The sequence below is a fragment of the Polyodon spathula genome, chromosome 11, assembly GCF_017654505.1.
Source record: "Polyodon spathula isolate WHYD16114869_AA chromosome 11, ASM1765450v1, whole genome shotgun sequence".
NCBI lineage: Eukaryota > Metazoa > Chordata > Actinopteri > Acipenseriformes > Polyodontidae > Polyodon > Polyodon spathula.
In genome coordinates this window covers 25945362-25966579 of record NC_054544.1, presented here as the reverse complement: position 1 = coordinate 25966579, position 21218 = coordinate 25945362, and the positions used below count along the sequence as shown (strand labels likewise).

Genomic DNA, 21218 nt, shown 5'->3' with positions numbered 1-21218 from the left:
ATGCTTCAGTCTACCCATATCTAAATACACATGCTTCAGTCTACCCATATCTAAATACACATGTTTCAGTCTACCCATATCTAAATACACATGCAGTTCAGTCTACCCATATCTAAATACACATACTTCAGTCTACCCATATCTAAATACACATGCTTCAGTCTACCCATATCTAAATACACATCTTCAGTCTACCCATATCTAAATACACATGCTTCAGTCTACCCATATCTAAATACACATGCTTCAGTCTACCCATATCTAAATACACATGCTTCAGTCTACCCATATCTAAATACACATGCTTCAGTCTACCCATATCTAAATACACATGCTTCAGTCTACCCATATCTAAATACACATGCTTCAGTCTACCCATATCTAAATACACATGCTTCAGTCTACCCATATCTACATACACATGCTTCAGTCTACCCATATCTACATACACATGGTTTGTTAGAAACAAAAACTTTAATGCTCTAGAGAACCAAGCAGAACACATTCAGAAATAACCTCTTATTTTTTCTTCTGCAGGACCAGTTTGAGTTTGCACTGACAGCAGTCGCTGAAGAGGTCAATGCCATTCTGAAGGCTTTGCCCCAGTGATTTCAGAGTGAGGTGCATCATGAGGTGGGGTGGAGATTGAACCGCTAGCAAACCTGACCTTTAATATGCAGACACCACTACATGAGCACACGACAGCCCCGCCCCTGCCCTTTCATAAGTGAAGTTATCCAAACCCAATCTGTGAAATAACAAAGCTCAGTGTTGGTTACAATCTGGGAATTGATTCATATACAGGCAGCAAAGTCCTCACGCAAAATATATTATATTACAAACATATTTTTCTGATTCTATACACTTGCCAATTACAAGTTTAATAAGTATGTATCCATGCATGTGTTGTGGACTTTTTGTAGTAATTTTTAATCTCCTTCCATTTAAAGACCTGCTTTTGGAACAGGATAAAATATTATAGAAACAAAGAATTTAACATCAGGGTGCCGATTATAAAGTGAGGGGGTGGAAAAACAGAAAACAAAAATAAAACCAAAGTGGTAATTACTAATGGAACCAATTAAAAAAATGTTACCTGTTACGCATTTCTATTGTAAAATGACTCCTGATACCACAGAGGTTAAAGGAAAACAGGTGCAATGCATTCTGGCTGTCTAGCTTTTCCAAGCTCAGTCCACTAGAGAATGAAATTCTCCCCAGGCAGCAGACTGATAGCTGTTTGTAACGTAGTATGTTTGCTAAACAAAATGCACATACGATCTGCATTCTGAATAGGAGTGCATGACAGAGAACATTTGTGGATTTTTTTTGGTTTGTTGCTAGAACTACACGTTTTCATGTCAAGAGCCCCCCAAGTGGGTAAGTATAACTAGATGGCATTACAACCTTTATTCAGTGATAAATCAGAAGGCAATAGGTTAGCATACTACAGTTGTTGTGTGTTTTAGACTTGCCTCTCAATTAAGTGATGTTTCTTTAAAAGCAAACAGAAATGTTAATGACAATCAACGTTAACCAGGAGGTTTGTGTTCCATATTATGTCTTTGATTTGATAGGTTTTTTAACATTGAAAAAGAAAGCTGTTTGTGTCCTTTCAGCACTTTGACTTAGCATCAAATTGGAAATGCAGATTGCATTAGCCTGTAAGTGGCCTTGTGTTTCTTTTTACAAATGATCAACTGTATAGTGATTTGAGAGGAAAGTCTGAAAAACATGTAAATAAATAAGTACTATTGCATAATGTGGTTTTATTGTTTACGAAAAGGATTCCTATGCAGATTATACAATAATTATGAAAATCAGTAAAAACTAAATTAATAAATAAATAAAGTATACAACTCTGGGTATAAAAATTATGAATAAATAAATCATTTTGAACAAATTTTGATCCAAAAATCAGGGTCAGACCCTAACCTCCCCCTCTCACAACCAGAAGAGGCACAGTTAGAACCAGTAGCCACCAATAAACCCCTTTAGCACCTACAAGACAAATAGGTATATAGGCTTAGTGGAATATTTAAAGTTCTTTTCAATTTTATCCAAAAACCTAAAAAGTATTAGCTTTCAAACACCTTCAAACCTATCAAAGAGACTCCAGTTTTCATGCAGGGGTAAATTCCATGAACTAATCAAATGTGTGCCTAAGCAATTCATAAGCAAATGTGGGAAAGCATTTCATAATGTCATTTAATTGACCAGACATTCTCATATGAGTCTCACTAAAAGTCTATCCTGTCTGTTCTAAAAGCAGGTCACTAGTTTGTAACAAAAACCTTCCTTAAAATCACAAGATACTTTTCAAACTCATTCTGGTTATTTTAGTAATTTTCTAACTGTCTTGAGGTTGCGTGTCTGTATTTATCCGCCCAGTTCATATAATTTGTAATTTGAAACATTTGCTGTACAAGTTCTGTTCTAAGACCACTTCTGTGTAGGGCACACCACTCTGCTAACCTCTCCAGTGGGTAGTCTAGACATGGACACATGTTTGTATAACTGAGAGTGGAGAGCCTTTTCCAAAACATACCCTTAATATGTGAGAACATTTTTGTTTGTGTGAGTCTTGTTATCATAACAGATACATGTAGCACTGTGCCCCCTAAATTTATTCCAGGCTTAAGTAGGGGATCAGGAATTTGATTAATTCACCATGGCAACAGTACATTCTCTTGGAAGTCTGACTACGAGCACCAAGGTTTAAGGTAAACTGAAAGAAATGCCTGAGCTCTACAGTATTGATTCTGTATGGCTCAGTATCATCTACTATAGAGAACTCCAGCCTCTCTACACCCTTCATCATTGCATTAAAACAGGAAGACTTCTCTGTAATATATAGAGAATAATACTTGGTAGTGTAGGATAATAGAATTTATCACACACAACCCCGTGTAGTATTTTTTATGGTCTCTGGTGAGCAATTGTTTTTCCCAGCTAAGAAGCAAGCAAGAGAAGACAGCAGCTGTGTGCGGTGCAGTTAGAATTGCTTTTAGTTTGGCAGCTTGTGCTGGAGGCACACTCTGGTACCGGTGCTGTGTCCAGTAATAACCAGGGGCCGGTTTTTAAAAACTTTTAATCCAGATAAAACTGAACCAGATTTGTATCCTGTTTTTTAGAAAAAGACAGTGTTGGATTACATTTATCCAGATCAGAAATAATCACGATTACGAAGTCAGTTTTGTTTTTTTTTCCAAGGTGTGCTTCTTTATTCACAATACAGCTAAAGGGGAAAAATAATAGGAGGACCATATGAGTGCACAAATTTACTTGGTTGTGAGATTAAACAAACAAACAATAAACAAATAAGTAAATAAAAAAATAACTATACTGGTAATCATGGTATTCAACTGAAGAAGCATTAGTTTACATAATTAGCACAAAATATTGCACAGAATCTAAACCGAATGCAAAGATTTAAACATCTTCCTCGCTCGGGCGTCCTGCATCTCTCTGAAGCTCTTTAAACATCCTCCTCGCTCTGGCGTCCTGCATCTCTCAGACGCTGTTTAAGGAGGCAAAATTTTAGAGTTGTGTTCGCCTGTCGTGGGCTGCAGATCTTGACTGAAGTCAGTGGGTACAGGCTCGTAGGTGGAGTACTCTTTGCCTCCTGTATTGTCCACATTATGGTACTCTTTGCCTCCTGTATTGTCCACAATGTGATACAGCTCCGACTCTCCTCCACTAGCAACTGAGGATATTCCGTGGAAAGCCGGTGATCGTGTTTCTCCAATGCTGTCTAAGACCAAATCTGTGAAATCCTCACGTCAATATGGTTTGTTGCCAGTTTGGGGGTATTTGGCTTCAAATTTTTCTATCTTAACTTCATTTGATCCAAGATTTTTTTTTGGCCAGACCGAGTGGAATTCACTTGGTTTAAAATATCAACCCAAGCTGCATTTTTGTCTTTAGCAGTGTTGCTCGAATTACCCCGAGCTGTGCTGCCACTAAAACTAGACACAATTACGAAATAATGATGTTTAATTCCTTTTAGGAGAGCATGCGTTTCCGAAATGGTGACATTTGTCCCTTTACTGTGAGTAACAGCAACCACTTCTTCCTCCATATTTGACTTCTTGCTAACATAGTGTGTGCTACTTATTTTATTGTTTAAATAGGCTGTTTAATACAATGTATACATCATTGCCAGTTGCCTTCTAATGGTGGGAGTTATGTGAGGATTTCATTGTAATAGGCTACAGTAGGAAAGGTGTCAATAAAAACAAAGTGTTAGATAATTAGGGACAAATCAGGGTTGTGGACTTGTATTAGCCTTTCCATGTATATATGGGGATATGAAGGTAAAGGAAAAGCAGCTCTCCACCAATGTAAAAAATACTGAAAGAAAATATACAGTGAGCGACCAACACCACTGGAGCAATACACCAATGATGAACTTTACACACAATACCGATTTGGCCTTAATGATATTAGATATATCGCAGACCTGGTTCGACCAAATCTTGAACGCAGTACTTTAAGGAGCCATTCATTGTCTGTAGAAAAGCAGATGCTTACTGTTACATTTCGTAGCGACTTACAGCAGATTGCTCTAACAAAGCGCAATTTTTTTGCTTTGGCAAATATGCCTAACACTATCGGAGCTGTAGATTGCACGCATGTGCATATTCAAGAACCTCATGAATGTGAATGGGAGTTTGTCAACAGAAAAGGACATCATAGCATCAATGTGCAACTGATAGGTGATGCAGATTTTAACATAATTAACTGTATAGTGAAATAACCAGGCTCTGTTCAAGACTCAAGAATCTTGAGAGAGAGTGGCATCTACCAGGAATTCCAGAGGAATCGACCGGGTGGTGTAATATTAGGTGACAGTGCCTATCCACTTTTACCGTGGCTGATTACGCATTTTGCCATATCTAAATACACATGTTTCAGTCTACCCATATCTAAATACACATGCTTCAGTCTACCCATATCTAAATATACATGCTTCACTCTACCCATATCTAAATACACATGCTTCAGTCTACCCATATCTAAATACACATGTTTCAGTCTACCCATATCTACATACACATGGTTCAGTCTACCCATATCTAAATACACATGCGTCAGTCTACCCATATCTAAATACACATACTTCAGTCTACCCATATCTAAATACGCATGCTTCAGTCTACCCATATCTAAATTGGTTTGTTAGAAACAAAAACTTTAATGCAGCGCATGTGCATTTCAACAGTGCCCATGTTCAATAGAATGCATAAATGGGGTGTGTAATCGATGACTCGCTTGTTTGAATTACCTGCGTGTGGATCCGTCATGTGCATGCAACATTATTCTAGCATGCATTGTATTGCACAATATTCCTATTATGTGCAAGGTGCCATTCACTGGGGAGAACTTGAATGATGACTTTCCAGATCCTCAAGAACACCACCATGATACACCTTTAACATCACAGCAGGATCGACTTGCTGGATGTGCAATGAGAGATGCCTTTGTAAAGAACTACTTCTAAAAAGGTCCTGTTAAAATTTAATTTAAACCTTTACATTAAAAGACATGTAGGCGTTATTTTTAATTTTTTTTCTTCTGAATAGCACGCACACACATGTGGGTGTATAGTCTATATTTGTTGGACAAATGACATTTCCCATTATCAGGATTTAATTATGCTCTCATGCAAACAGCGTTTTTTTCATTTTCTTTATTTGATAGATGCTGTTATTGAAGTGTTACAACAACATGAATAATACAATAAAAGAAACCGTGGATAATGTATTACATTATTTTTAAGATATATTATGTTTTCCATCAAAATGGAGATGAAATGTAATTGTTTTACGGAGTTGTATAACTTAAGTCCACCTTCTGAATAAGATCAGAAACAACATCCGGATCAGAAAAATCTTGATCGCATTTAAAAGTTTTGAAAACCCCAATTTTGAGATACAATCAAACAGCAAAATCCGATTTCCAAAGTTTTGAAAACCAGCCCCAGACGGTTAATATAGGAGATATCAACTGGAAGAGTCCATTGAAAAAGTTGCTCCCCAGTTATTATATAGAACTATCCTGGAACCACAGGGTAAGTCTTGTATTGTTTCTTGCTTATTCATCATAGCTTAAACACTTGGTTTTAAATGGTAGTTTTATTTCATTAGAAAAGATCCAAACCTGAAGTGCCAAGAGTTCTGCTGTAAATCAACAGCTTAACAAATAGCTGCCTTGGACGTATTATTTACCACCTTTTTGTACAGGAAATGTAACAAGTATTTGAAATATTTTATAAATGTAATGATAACTATGCAATTCAAGTTTTAGGACTTTATTTTCAAAGTGTTTACTCCAGTCTTTAATTAAATCCTATTTTTTGAAAGAGGTAAAAACAGTTGTTCATTTTACAAAACTAGAACCAAACACCTAAGTAATCAGTATTTCAAGTTCTCTTGAATACTCTCAAGGAGTTGGTTTCTCATTCTGTAACACTGAGATGGATTTCTCTCCTTTCAAACTACAGGGGTTAAATAAAGAGCAGAGGACACACTTGAATTAACTCGTTATGCTAGCATAGGTAAAATATTATCACAGAGCAGCACCTCCATCATCTCTCACAAACGATCACTGATTGCTGGACTCTGGTTTATGCAATGTCACATGTTGTCTATCTACATTTTTAAAGGCATTTGTCTTACTCCTCCCCCCCACCCCCCCCTAAGGAGCTCTATATCTGAATATAGGGAAATGTGCTCTAGCAGAATGGTTGTCCTACCCTTGACATTATTATTCCACGTCCTACCAAACAAGTGTTGTAAAGACTGCTGCTTCCCTGGACAGAGGAGCGTTATTTAAATGATATTATTATTATTATTATTATTATTATTATTATTATTATGTTGTTGTTGAGATTATTATCCTGATATTGGTGTATACCTGTAGCAAACCAGTGGGGAAAAAAAAAAAAAAAAGTTATATTAAAACAATATATATTTATTTTGTATCTTGATGTGAATAAAATGTGTCTGTGAAGTTGTGCAACTGCATACATTTGCCTGAGAAAACTTATTTTTCACCTACAGATTGCACACTATTCAAAGAGCATGTCTGAGTGCTATTGAGAATCATTGGGATAAACTGTAGTGAATTGTAGTGCTGTATATCATACATAGATAACACTATGTAACACAATTTTTGTTCCTGGGTAGTAAGTGTTATTTCCTAATTGCTTATGCCTCAAAAGTATAGAAAATTGCTATTATTCCCCACAAACTTTGCTTTTGTGACCAGGACAGTGATATTTCAAAATATCACTATTTCCAATGGGAAAACGGGCAAATGTGTGTCTTTTCGTTCACATAAAGTCAGAAAAAAGCAACATATGAATCCAAATTAACATGTATTTATACTAAAGTAATACAAAAATGACTACAAAAGACTTAGAAGTGAGTAGTTTTTCAAGATTTACGATTATACTGTATATTATACTGTATAAATACATGTTAATTTGGATTCATATGTTGCTTTTTTCTGACTTTATGTGAACAAGAAGACACACATTTGCCCGTTTTCCCATTGGAAATAGTGATATTTTGAAATGTCACTGTCCTGGTCAAAAAAGCAAAGTTTGTGGGGAATAATAGCCATTTTCTATACTTTTGAGGCATAAGCAATTAGGAAATAACACTTACTACCCAGGAACAAAAAAAAATAAAAAATGTGTTACACAGTGTAATCCAATCACTTGACATCAACCACGCAGACACTTACCAACACCATTGTGGGGGGAGCAAAGGGTCCACCTCATTGTATAAAGGATGTTTTTACTGCCCAATTCATTTACCCCTAATTTAGAATGTCCAATTACAGTCCTACTCCACAGCAATTCTTCATACTAGCTTAGGAGAACTGAAGGTCAGTGGGCAACCTTCCATCTCACTGCCAAGCCAATTGCCTCTTTACACCCAGGAGCACGAGAGCAGATATCGGTGAGTTCCACCCTCTGGAGGGCAGACCAGCTCTGCAGGTGAGTGCTTGAGCTCAGTAGGGTTTGTTGTAGTGTAATGAGAAGAAACAGCCCCTGCTGATCTTGCCTCTCTAACCTTCTGGAGCACCAGAGTCAATGCTGCTGCCTGTGGAATCTCCAACGGAGCTCGACAACTTCTCACAGCCAGAACACAAACCTGTGCTCCTCAGACTGCATACATGCACACCACGCAGCCATGACGCAAACATGTGCTCCTCAGACTGCATACATGCACACCACACAGCAATGACGAAAACCTGTGCTCCCCACACTGCATACATGCACACCACACAGCCATGCTTGTCAAGAAGTTCTCTGCATCCTTGTAAAAAGTTGCATTGTTCTGTTTTAACTCAGGATGCCTGGTAAATTATTGGCAGTGTTACCAAAACAGCATTTAGTCTAAATGCCATTACACAAGAATTCGCAAATGAGACAGCAGTGAAAATTATAACTTTCTTTATTAAGAAAGGTTTCATTCTCCTTGTAACAATTACCCTCCATAATACACAGTAATCCCAAAACAATGTAAATAATTTAAATAAAACATGTTCAGTCTCAAAGATAACATACAGAAGGTATATAATGTACATACCTATGTATATTCATCTATGCTTTTGTTTTTTATATAAATATAATTATGTAAGAGCACATATTGTTCTTTTATATTTTCTTGTTTGGATGTTCGTTTCTATGAACGATTTTAACTTGCAAACAACTAGTTGAATTTGATTTGAAAATGAGTATACACCTTCATTGCAGTGGGTGGATACACAGAATTGCAGATTTTTGTAACAAAATGTTCCCCAAAACACCAGAAACATCCACCAACAGGTTATAATAGAGCTGTGAGCAAAATAACTAGGGAAATACCTTTCCAATTTTACATATATTTGAAACCAGTGGTTCAAGTATGGAATAGGCCACATCTGTATGATTTATGGGAGCAATTAAGCAAAATAGTGTTGGGCTGTTTGGATGGGAACTCTTACTTATATTTCAGCATAGAGAAGTGGAGTGAAGTAAAGCAAACCATGTGTGTGTCTTTCTGCACTCAAACCAAGGTAAAACTAGACTCAGATTCAACAAATCAAGAAGAGACTTGTTTAAAATCTCTTTCTCTCTCTGACTACACTAACCTCAATTAGTACAATAGGGAAAGTGGCTGTCCCATTGCTTTTAGAAAGGTAGAATACATTCATTTGCATTTATAAACAGTGAGATTAAGAGGTTTGAATCTGTAAATCCAGTTTTATCTATATAAATACAACACAATTAATTACACGTTACATGAAGATCAAGTTAAGTCACTTCAAATAAAACTTTGAAAACTTCTAATAGTCCAGGCTTCTTGTTATAAACAGGGTTCCTCTCTCAGGCCGTACCTGTGAAAAGCAAACCAGAGAAAGATTAATAAATCCTACACCCTGTCCTGACACCCAAGAGGCCCGACACATGCCCCTCTGCATGAACTGCACACAAAGCAACTGTGTAGCTCACAAAGAAGCCATTGCTTGAGCTGGGACGCCATTTACCTCTGTGACAAAAAAAAAACAACTTCTCATGGGTGTAAGGGTGACGTTTTAGCCTGAACAGTTATCAATTCTGGAGTTAAATACAATACTGCTGACATAAGCATGAGGAACAGTTACTTTTGATGCCTGTTTAAGTGTGCAAGATAGTGGTGTCGTTTTCATTCAGTCATTTATAAATCTGAATTTCAATATGTCATTTTGTTTATTTGTTTATTTACATCTGATGAGCTGATCTGCCCAAACATTAAAATACCATTATTGTGTAAAAGTAAAATTAAAAAATTAGGACAAGAAATATTTTATAATATGTAAAACCAGCAATAAACCTTCTTATAAAACTTTACAGGGTCCAACTTCACACTGGTACAAAACGAACAAGAACATAGCCTATTGTGCGACCCTGGGAGTCACCCAGCGTGTTTTCATTGCTAAATCACTTGCTTTATTCAGTGGTACTCAACTCTAGCCCTTGAGATCTAATCCAGTCCAGGTTTTTACTCCAAGCAGGTTCTAATGTAGTTAATTGAAGAGGCTAAGAGGCAATTCACTAATATAGGACCTGATTGGAAGAAAGACCAGAACTGAAATAGATCTCGACGGCCAGAGTTGAGTACCACTGCTGTATACCATTTACTAGCATTAGGGGGCAGTGTAACCTAAGGCACACTTTCAATGACTTCCCCATGATTCAACACTGCACATCGAATCATCTATAACGTAGATGTCCACATACAAGCACTGTTGGTTGTTTTTATGACTTTCAACCAACTGTAGTTTTGGATGGTCTCTACAAGGTGGCTTTTACTGCAGTGGATAGAATCTCTGCCCGCCACTTACAATGCAGTATCTTATATGTGTATTGTAGCGTTTTCAGGATCTTGGGACAAAGATGAGACTGAGGCTGTGATTGAGTTGAAGGCTCAAGCAGTTTATTTTTGACAGAAATAATAAAATAAAATCATAAAATAAGGGAAGGGAACTGGGAGTCGAAAATGAAACTGAAATGATTAATGGTATTTGTCTTTTCTTACCCTAACATTTTTTCTCTCTCTCCCCTAAACACAACCTTCGCTCACACTCTGGTCTCCCCCCTTATACCCCCCCCCCCCTTACTCAAAGCCCTGTCTACACATCAATTCAATTCCCCTACACACACAACATGCAACCTCTACACGCATACACACACAATCGTTACAGCTTCTGCGTCCCACTGTTGCAAATTGTTTTATAAACACAATTCCAGTTGTTTTGATATTCCCTCCATTACCATAATTATTACTGTTATTATTATTTTCCTTGTTAACTTTGTACAACACACACATCTGTAAAACTGAGTTAGGGCATGTTGCTGTCATTATGGGTGTGTGTTGTTCTGGTTGCCATGGTTCCTGTGAAACTGACAGAGCTGTGGTCTTTGTATGGGTGCTGATATAGCATCTACAGAAATAGAGGGGATTTGTTAAAGGAACCAGCATCTCTCTATTTTCTGCCTCTGCTGATCATGGATTGCTATAAATTGGTTGAATATAAATTTGTCTTAAATCAGTTGGAAACAGAGCTTTCTGCTGAAACATCTGACAAATACAGGTAAGAACTAAATGAGCAGGTATTAAAAGCCGCACTGTTTAGCAGAGATGTATTATCATTTGAAATCTAGTTCACTGTTAAATAATGTTCTGATGCCATCATTACTTCAAGGTACTTAGTTCCTGGAAAGTGTAAACAATGACATGCTTGACCCCAAAAGTCACTGATGACATGAAAGCTTTGGAAGTTGACACAGTAACACCACCTGAGTGTAATGCATGCACATTGAGAACATTCTTTAGCCTAGTACCACATACAAAATGAAATACATAGAAAACATACGTATGGACGTACATAGCAGGTAAGATTAAATGATGTCATTAGCTATATCCACAGACGGGTTGAAGGGCTGTGGTTTATTATTCTGACTGGCGCAGCTGCAGCACAGTTTATGATACTGAGCATTATGGTTGACTGCAGAAGTAAGGGGATAGTAAGAAGTGGTTTCTTATGCCAGTGTACATTTAAGTAAAAAAAAAAAAAAAAAAAAAAAAACAAAACTACTTGGGTCAGGCAAAAATAGGCTAAACTGTGCTGTAACTGTTAATATGCTGTAGGGTCAGCTTTGGAAGTCAGGAGTCTGTAAAGTGTTTAAATTGGGACAAGTGATCATTACTCAGCGATTACCACCTCATATTGCTCAAGGAGCCACAACTATCAGCCCTCAATAAGTCAGACTTGCAGCTTTTAATGATAAAATATGTGTCAGGAATACCATTCGCATAACAGCGAATCCATAGGGGTAATAAAATAAATGTAAGCTCTATGAATTTGTGAAGCTTGGGTGTACTGTGCCTACCCAATTGTGGTACAAAATAAGCCTTATATATATATATATATATATATATATATATATATATATATATATATATATATATATATATATATATATATATATATATATATAGTGCACTTCTGCTACTACTTGGACATCATTTTTGTAACTGATATGTATCATTTTACAGTATTGTTTTCTGTTCTCTTTCTACAATTAGAACTATAAAAATATACAACATGGTTGAAAACATGGCACATTTCAGGAATGGTACCTCCAAATGGAAGGAATGAAAGCCCAGATGTACAATATAAGGCTGTTTAGTTAATATTGAGGGGTAGCCAGCATTGCCAGCCCAGTTAGGTAAAACCTCTGTAGCATTTAGTTTGTTTTTGTCTCAACTGGCACCAGGATTTACCTCCGTGGATTGGGCAGACCCACCGGGAGAAATCTAGAGGACTTTCCAGAACAGAAAGGGGCCTTTCATGCTTGAAGAACATATGTGAGCCCTCTCCCTACCTCCAACAGCAGCACACTTCATTACAGCTAAACAAGAAACTAAGAACCCAGCAATTAAGTTAATACAGATTTCAGAAACTCTGAGAACCCAGCAATAAATACAGATTTTGAATCTGTGTCAATGCAATACATTCACACCCAAGGCAACACTCTTCGACTCATATGAACATCAATCTATTCAAGTCAAATGTCATGCTTGCATACTGTTATTTTAACAAAAAATGGTCCCAGTACCGTCTTTTACAAAGTACCAAAAACAAACTAAAATATAGTTATAGACATGTCAGACTATTTCCTAGGTTTTAGCATAACATTTTTGCAATTATCACAGTTTTAATTGTTTGGCACTTTCTAAAGCCCCCATGCTGCTACACTTAAAGTTATAATTAAATACACTACAGCCTATGAACAATTAGTCAGAACAAATATAACTGGGATGTTAAAATGTGTCTCTTACTGTACTAAACGGTATTACCATTTTTTGCTTCCATTTAAAAATGCAATTAATACACTGCAATTTTCTCTCAATTTCTTTTTATTTTGTTATTCCTGCAATAGTTTCTTCAGGCGCTCAATTCTCCCTGACACAAGATTCCTCACTTTGCTGAAAAAGGATATAAAAGAACAGTGAGAAAACTAACATGTGCAACACTAAGCCTTCTAAAAACACCTTAGATTACTGTGATGATACACACTAGAGGTGTGCGTGTCATCATTACTGTGCTGTTACATACTAAAGGTGTGTGATTCGCTATTATTGACTACCAATGCACAATCAGTGTGGGACAATTGTTCTTCATTTTACCCAAAAGCATATTTCTGTCACTGCCAAGACTACTTCAAAATGAAATGTGGTCTCATTCTTGGCAGTCACGTGCTTTAGATAAATGAAGAACAATTGCCCCCACAGTCATTCTACATTAGTAGTAAATTGATAGCATTTGGGGGTGTCACAGCAACTGTATGGGATTTTTGCATATGTTTAATTATACATTGTGGTGGTACTTCTGCCCTGCTGTGATGGCTTGATCTACAAATACTCTGCATCTATTTAAAGAGGGCAGTGTTAGCTGTACAAATACTCTGCTTCTATTTGAAGAGGGCAGTGTTAGCTGTACAAGATATTTAGAGGTAGATATACTAAAGTGTTGAGTCTGTCGCAATTGTTGCAAACCAGTCGGAAGTGTAGCGGGAAATGTACTAAACAAACACAACACTGTTAGCATCATTGTAACGAATGCTTTGCAGCCGCAGTTCTTATTTGCGCTTTAGCCTTAAATGAATATGTAATTCTGGGTGTTCCTGCAGAAATTCGCAAAAACAGGGTGGAGATGAGGGATCCAAAATATTGTAATGAGATGTACTAAATCTGCAGGCAATTGCGACACTTACAATTGCATCAATTTGTTAAGAAGCATCTTTTAAACAGTCACAATTGTTGCTGGCATTTCCCAGTCCGCTTTTTCTCGTATGTTGCCAGTTGTGCTCAATGTATTTGATACGAACACCCAAGAACCTGTTTTTCATTAAAGTCTGTGTATTTACAAGACTTGAAAACAAATTTCTATGACATTTCTGGTTTTCCCAGAGTATCTGTATAGGACCATGATCTAGTGTGTGTTAATTGTCTAGGCTACTAAATAAACCAGGTTAAAATAATAATAATAATAATAATAATAATAATAAAATTTTAAAAAAAGCTAAAATCATTTAGTTTCAATTTAAAATACTCTTTTATTCTCTTTGTACACCAGTGTATACAGTGCAGCAGCACCATGGTTTATTTTGTGCTACCAGCAGGCTAAAGTACAGAAAAAGTGTGCCAGGTATTCATTTGATTTTACTACAGTACTGTATACTGTATAGACCTACTGTACAGATTTATATTTTTACATAATGTAATGTGTAGCCTACCCAAAACACATTAGTGTTATTTATATTTAAAATACATAGAGAACTGTAAATGTATGTGTGTGAGATTTCATTGTATTGTTTTTAAATCCGACACCTCCTTATGTCAGAAAAAACATGTCTGGTTTCATTATAAAAAAAATCTGATGGGATTAAACTGCCTTTCATTTTTATACAAATAACAGTATTAAAATAGGTACAATGAAGACGGAACTAAATGCATTGTACTGATGACGTTTATATTTAATAAAAACAATGCTATTTTGATTCTTGCACCCTTGCATGTATAGAAGTTATCCTTCAGGCACTCTGCTGCTGCAAACCACAACTCAGCTGCCGCTATACATTTGAAAAAATTTTGCACAACCCTCGCTAGATCTCGCTAAGATGATGCAAATAATATTTAAATCAGTATATTGCGGCTCTCTTCGTTAACATATTTTTTTCTTAGTACATACGACAAAATGTGCACTTTGCAAATTGTCGTAACCAAAATGCACTGCGTCTGGCCCACTTAGTACATTTACCCCTTAGTATTTAAGGAGTCTTAGTGGAATAAACGGGGCAGTAAATGCCCCATGCCAAGGCTGCGGAATCATATATATATGTTCATATATATATCATATATATAAGTTTACTTTCCTACAAAAAGAATATTAGATTAGGTTTTTTCTGACCATTGAATGCTTGTCACCTAAGAAAACCTCTGACAATCTAAGTAACACTTTGGTATTGAAAACATGTTGCTTTTGGTTTACACCCTGGTAAAAAAAAAAAAAAAACAACAACTACGTGTTGCAGTATTTAAATGTTAGCCAGCGTAGTTCAGGGGGCATGCAGCAGGGGGCTATTTAAGCCCTGATCACTTGCACCTTTGCTGTCTAGCGTTTCGTTTTTGTAGCAAACGCTCAGACGCCATCTTTTCGTGCTTCACCTCTAATCTACACTTCGTTGCCTTTCATTGGAGGTCAATTCTATGCGCAGCGCTCCCAAGATATTATCAACTATTTTCCTACCTTCTCCGGTGCTGCTTCTCATCATTCAGCTTCTCCATTTGGCTGGAGGAGCTCCAACGTTAGTCTTTCCTGCTCTTTCCAGCCTCCAGCCCAGCAACAGCACCGTCCAAACCGCAGCTTCATTTCTCAACTCATCCGCATCTTTATTAGACAGACTGGCCCTCCACTAAAACCTCTAAAGCTCCTTCAACAAGATATTGACATTCCCGTCATCAGCGTTTGCCTTGCCATAATTCCTCTTTTAATCCACCACAAAGATCTGTCAGCTGAGCATTCCTTTACTCTTCGCTTGCAATCAAGTTACCATTCCTTCAGAAGATCCTGCCCTGGATTTCTATTAGCTACGTTCAACGTTTTAAAGACCTATCCAGTCAATTTCATACTCCATTTCAACGTCTGGCGGCTTGTGCTTTTGACTGGTCACAACAAACTCCAACAACACTGCTGTTCTGCAACTTTTCCCTCATTGCGTGACTGCGGGAAGTGGCAAGTCGCCATGGTGACCAGGCAGCTTCATCCGGTACTGCAAGCTCCGTGCCTCAGTGCTGCGGTCTTCTGGCTTGCTGCTGCTGCGCTTTCACAATCTGCGAGGGCTCGTTCAACTCGCCAAATTCTGACATCTAAATACTGTGTTAATGTATTTATATATATGACTAACTGTCCTAAAACATGTAACGAAGATATTAAAATCTAGAAGAATACGCAATTGTTGTTCTACACCGACAAGGATTTTAATCACAATAACCAAATATATTCTACCCGGCTTCACTTAAGCCAGTGGTTAATACTAATCATAACCGCTAGATGGCAGTATAACACCACAAATTTTATACAGTCTCTAAGCTGGTTTGCTATCACTGTGAAGCTCACATGCTCCAGCTTTTCTACACATTCCTGCAGTTTGTCACTCCAAGGGATTCACAGGAGTTCCTCTCCTCCTCATCCTTTTGTAGCAACTGATGTTCTCCAATTTCAACTCTTCCTCTCTTCAAGGACCTGGTCATGAAGCAACCTTGTTTAGCTGTTTTTGAGATGCTCAGTATCTACCATCATAGTAACGTCCTGCTTCCCTGCATCACGCATCCATTCCTGTGACTTATTCCTGTTCCCAGATTCGTGTTTCCTCATCTGGCGCTGCTCCTCTAATCCGACCAGCTTCAGTCATCATTTCATCAACACGAGCCGCTAGTCAGTCATGGAACCATTTCCTACAATTTATCAACGTTCCAGTCAATGACCTCCTATCCCCAATAGACAATAAACTGCTCCCGACCAATCAATAGGTTTTACAGACGCCTTGGAGCAACACATTCTTCATCCTCTCTGGTTCTGCAGCGGTCTCAGATCTCTGCAATTTTCATCTCTGCCCAAAAGCAGCCCCATCTCTGGCTCCATCTAAATCTGCCTTAACACTGAAAGACCAATATCTACTGCATTCAGCAGATCCCTACTCTCTGCAGCAGACCACCACACTCTACCGATCATAGTCCTCCCTTCCCTACTGCAGATCTCTGCTTCAGCAGATCTCTGCTTCAGCAGATCTCTGCTCTCACAGCTGGGCCTCTGCACACTACTGACAGCACTCCATTGTTTTCTTCCTCAGACCTCGGCTCTGTTCAGCAGATCCCGCCCTCTACTGTTAATCGCTCCTCTCTACAGCAGATCTCCACTCCCTCTTCAGATCAGCTCACTACTGCAGCTGCAAAAGTCGCTCTAGTTTACTGTTTAAATCTGCAACTGCACTTCTCCAGAGCTTATAATGCTCCAGCCTTCCTCCAATACGCAGATTGTCTCAGCATTCCCACAATCAAGGCTAACGCTAATCCCCATCAAATCAAAATACGGGCACTTCCTCAGCAATCCTATTCATATCTCCACTCATCCTCCCAAATGTTACAGCATCAATACTTGGTTTGAGACATGGTAAGAGACTGGAAATCTGTCTTGATTATGAGCTAAGGATTTCCACTATTAAGAGAATAACTGGCGTTGCAAAACCCAAGTATGAATGTGAGTTTACCTTTTCCATTCCAAGCTGACATGATAGTAGCAAACCACTGATCGATCCTGTATTAACTAACATATAGAAAGGCAGCATCTCATCTCTGCCCTCATTTCTAGAATATGGGGCGCAAAGGCGCCGTGCCTCCCCAATAGCCGATTCATATGTTCTTTCAGTCCAGCTGCCACCTCAGCCCTCAGTTCCAGCTCTCCTTCTGCCTCTACTTTCGGTATCCAAGTTCAGTCAGTTGGTCCCATTTGCTTCCACAACCCCAATCCAGAATCCTCAGCTTCTCCAGATGCTATTTGACTGAATCCTACTCTCAGTAACTTCCTTCAATCTGCTCAGCATTACATGTCTGTAGCCCTCCACCTTGTTCAAGAGCTCCTATTCTACAGCCTGCTCAGCGTCTTCAACCCTCCGCGCCCAGATTCAAATAATCATAGCCCTTCAATCAAAACCTGGCTCTCATCATCCGTGCTAGGGATTCTCTCCATCTTCCTTCAGTCTCTCCATTCTAGCATTCTGCCTGACCCTTTGTGGGATTCTTAAGAGCTTTCACCCTGCCTCACCTTCCTGTCTGTCTATATCAACATACATTCGCCATTTGCTAATTTCCACTCTTCTGAAAAGCCGCTTCTCCCGCCTACAGTGATTTACCCATGAAGATCAGCTGCCTCTCGGCCGCCTTCCATGCTTACTGCATCACTTGGCTGCATACCTCAAGACGGATCAATTCAGCGTGGTCGGTCCACTCACCCGTCAAGTATCAAGTCCCTTATCCCCCTTTTCAAGGTATCTCCCCAGCAGGAACCCCCCTGCACCCCCTCCTCAGACCATCTGTTCATTGATTCCTCTCACTCCTATCATCACTCGCCTCGCCTTCGAGCAGACCTCCCTCCATTCCTCCACCCTTGCCTCCGAGCAGGCCTTCTTCCTCGCCTCGTGAGTAGGCCTCCCTACGATTACACCCTCACCGAGCAAGCCTCCCGCTTCGACCCCTCCCTCTCCTCCAGAGCAGGCCTCCCTCAACTCCTCCATCCTCACCTCCTCGCAAGCCACCCTCCTCTCCACCCTCGTCTCCAGAGCAGGCCTCCCTCCTCGACTCTCCCCTTCCCCCCAGCCTGATCACGAATGTGGGGGAGCTGGTCCTCCTCTGCAGTGTATTCCTACATTCATTCATCCTCCCCTGATATAGTTGCTGCTGCTTCTACAAATGCTAGCATGCCCGCAGTGGGGGGCTACCTGTCTGCCGGGGCCACTAGAGGTTTTCCTCTAATCTGCCTCAAGGGTTTTTTTCCTCTCCACTGAGCAGCAGGTATACACATAGTCACATCCCACTAAATTACTAACCATCCTCCTGTTTGTCCCGTTTGTCCTTCTAGTCTTTTGTTTGTTATGCGATGGCATGTGCTGTCTTTTGTTTGTCTCACTGTGTGGGAGATTTGGTGAGGAGCCGGGGGTCCATCCTTTTGGGGGGCAAGTGATCTTACTTCCCCGACCTCAGGGCAGGCTTCAGCCTCCCTTGACCTTCAGGGGGGTTCTCACCATGTGACTCAGAGCAGACCCCCGGGGCCACACTCTGTTCTTTCGCAGCTCCTGCGCTTATCTTGCCTCACTCAAGGCTCTGTTCTATACTCTGTTTCAGTTCGGGACGTGGCTACTCATGCTCGAGTCCCATACTAACCTCTATGCCTTGTTCTTATCTCGGGTCCCAGGCAGTGTGAGGTCTCGCCCAATTGGGGGTCTAACGAGTGCCCCTTTACAGAGGTCTCAGACGCAGGGTACCTCTCCCTCTCTATCTCCTTTCGTGTCCCGGTCTTCCGGGACAGTCTTCCTCTGAGGGGCGGCTCCCCGAGTCATAACCCTCATATGTATTTTCGGTTGCTGGGTCCTTCGCCCCTGGGTTGTGTCGGCATCGTCGCCCTCAGTCAGTGACCATCCTTCTATCCTAGCTTCCATGTCCAGCTTCGCTGGTCTGCTACTAGAGTGGGCCTCGCCTGCTCTTCTATCCCAGGTCCGGTCCTTTCTAGCCGGCACTCTGTCCTACTTACCGCTCCCTTCTGCTTCTTCTGCCCTATCCCTACCCCCCAGCTTACACCCCATGAAATGTATGTTTTGAAAATCCATTCAACAAAGGCTATCAATCAAGGAAAGTGGTGTATAATATAATACTGTGGAAATATGAATATTAACATTGTGGGGAAAAGCTAACACTTCAAACACTGTTCTGCATATGCACCGACATCTCACGAAAATATTGTTTCCATCTGATTGGTAAATTGATGGAAATTGTTGCATAATAAAGGTTAGCTCAAATCATAATTTGTAGTAACCAATCAATAATCCAGTGAAGTACCTATGGCTGTATCTGACCACCACCAATTCAATGATAAAGCAGTTCACCCCACACAAACTCTCAACACACACCAGAAGAATCCTACAGCTTGATGAACTGAAAGGTGAATGCCCTCCAAAAGAACCGCCAGATGGAGCAATTTTATTAACGTAAAAAAAAAAAAACTCTGGGTAGACACAAACCACCTGGAGGTGTTTCACCAGAACTCCACCCTTCAAGTAACAAAACTATTGCAATTTTAGGTAAAAACTCTGATTTAGATGAAAAACAAATGAACCAGCAGACATTATCACAGCCAATTATTTAGCATATTTTCCTGTCCTGTTTCTATGATAAAGTCAATACAACTGTACGGTATGTTTTTTTCTAGCTTCATTTTCATTATGTTCAAAATTAATGCAACGCGAGCACATGTTTTTAGTGGTTACAGCAGAGAAAGGGTGTATTTTTGCAATACACACACACACACACACACACACACACCCCTCTGGAAAAAATAAACAGACCACTGCAAAATTAAACCTTGATTGACCTGGCTGTGTGGCATGGACCATTGTCCTGCTGGAAAAACCAATCCTAAGAGTTGGGGAACATTGTCAGAGCAGAAGGAAGCAAGTTTTCTTCCAGGACAACCTTGTACTTGGCTTGATTCACACCGAAGATCTGGGGGTGCTTCAGCAAGGCTGGAATCGGGCAGATTTGTCTTTGTGAAGGATGCATGAATCAAGCCAAGTGCAAGGTTGTCCTGGAAGAAAACTTGCTTCCTTCTGCTCTGAAAATGTTCCCCAACTCTGAGGATTGGTAATTCCAGCAGGACAATGCTCCATGCCACACAGCCAGGTCAATCAAGGTGTGGATAGAGGACCACCAGATCAAGACCCTGTCATGGCCAGCCCAATCTCCAGACCTGAACCCCATTGAAAACCTCTGGAATGTGATCAAGAGGAAGATGGATGGTCACAAGCCATCAAACAAAGCCAAGCTGCTTGAATTTTTGCGCCAGGAGTGGCATAAAGTCACAAAACATCAATGTGAAAGACTGGTGGAGAGCATGCCAAGACGCATGAAAGCTGTACTTGAAAATCAGGGTTATTCCACCAAATATTGATTTCTGAACTCTTCCTAAGTTAAAAAAAATTTGTATTGTGTTGTTTAAAAATGAATTTGAACTTATTTTCTTGCATTATTCGAGGTCTGACAACACTGCATCTTTTTTGTTATTTTGACCAGTTGTCATTTTCTGCAAATAAATGCTCTAAATGACAATATTTTTATTTGGAATTTGGGAGAAATGTTGTCAGTAGTTTATAGAATAAAACAAAAATGTTCATTTTACCCAAACATATACTTATAAATAGTAAAACCAGAGAAACTGATAATTTTGCAGTGGTCTCTTAATTTTTTCCAGAGCTGTATATATATATATATATATATATATAGTAGCGTGCACGGGGGAAGGCAGCAGCAGGGCTGGTAGGTGACGTAATCACATACGAAGACATAAGC

The 21218-nt window shown here is 39.3% G+C and overlaps 2 protein-coding genes and 1 pseudogene across 4 annotated transcripts in view; 2 read left to right on the top strand and 1 right to left on the bottom strand.

The window, feature by feature from the left end:
* Positions 1–7028, top strand: part of ptprna (protein tyrosine phosphatase receptor type Na) — a 161820-nt gene extending 154792 nt beyond the window's left edge. For both annotated transcript variants that reach the window (XM_041263786.1, XM_041263785.1), the window contains one exon: positions 538–7028. In XM_041263786.1, coding sequence (XP_041119720.1) covers positions 538–609 — 72 coding nt within the window. In that variant the 3' untranslated portion in view covers positions 610–7028. The remainder of the gene's footprint in view (positions 1–537) is intronic.
* LOC121323435 lies at positions 4016–7028 on the top strand (annotated as a pseudogene).
* Positions 7029–8450: 1422 nt separating this feature from the next.
* The window catches only part of dnajb2 (DnaJ heat shock protein family (Hsp40) member B2), a 37512-nt gene continuing 24744 nt past the window's right edge, over positions 8451–21218 (bottom strand). Inside the window, exon 10 of one of the 2 annotated variants that reach the window (XM_041264819.1) lies at positions 8451–9393. In XM_041264819.1, the coding sequence (XP_041120753.1) occupies positions 9383–9393 (11 nt within the window). In that variant the 3' untranslated portion in view covers positions 8451–9382. Of the gene's footprint in view, positions 9394–10450; positions 13029–21218 lie in introns of those variants that run through there. The other variant, XM_041264820.1, reaches the window with a different exon arrangement.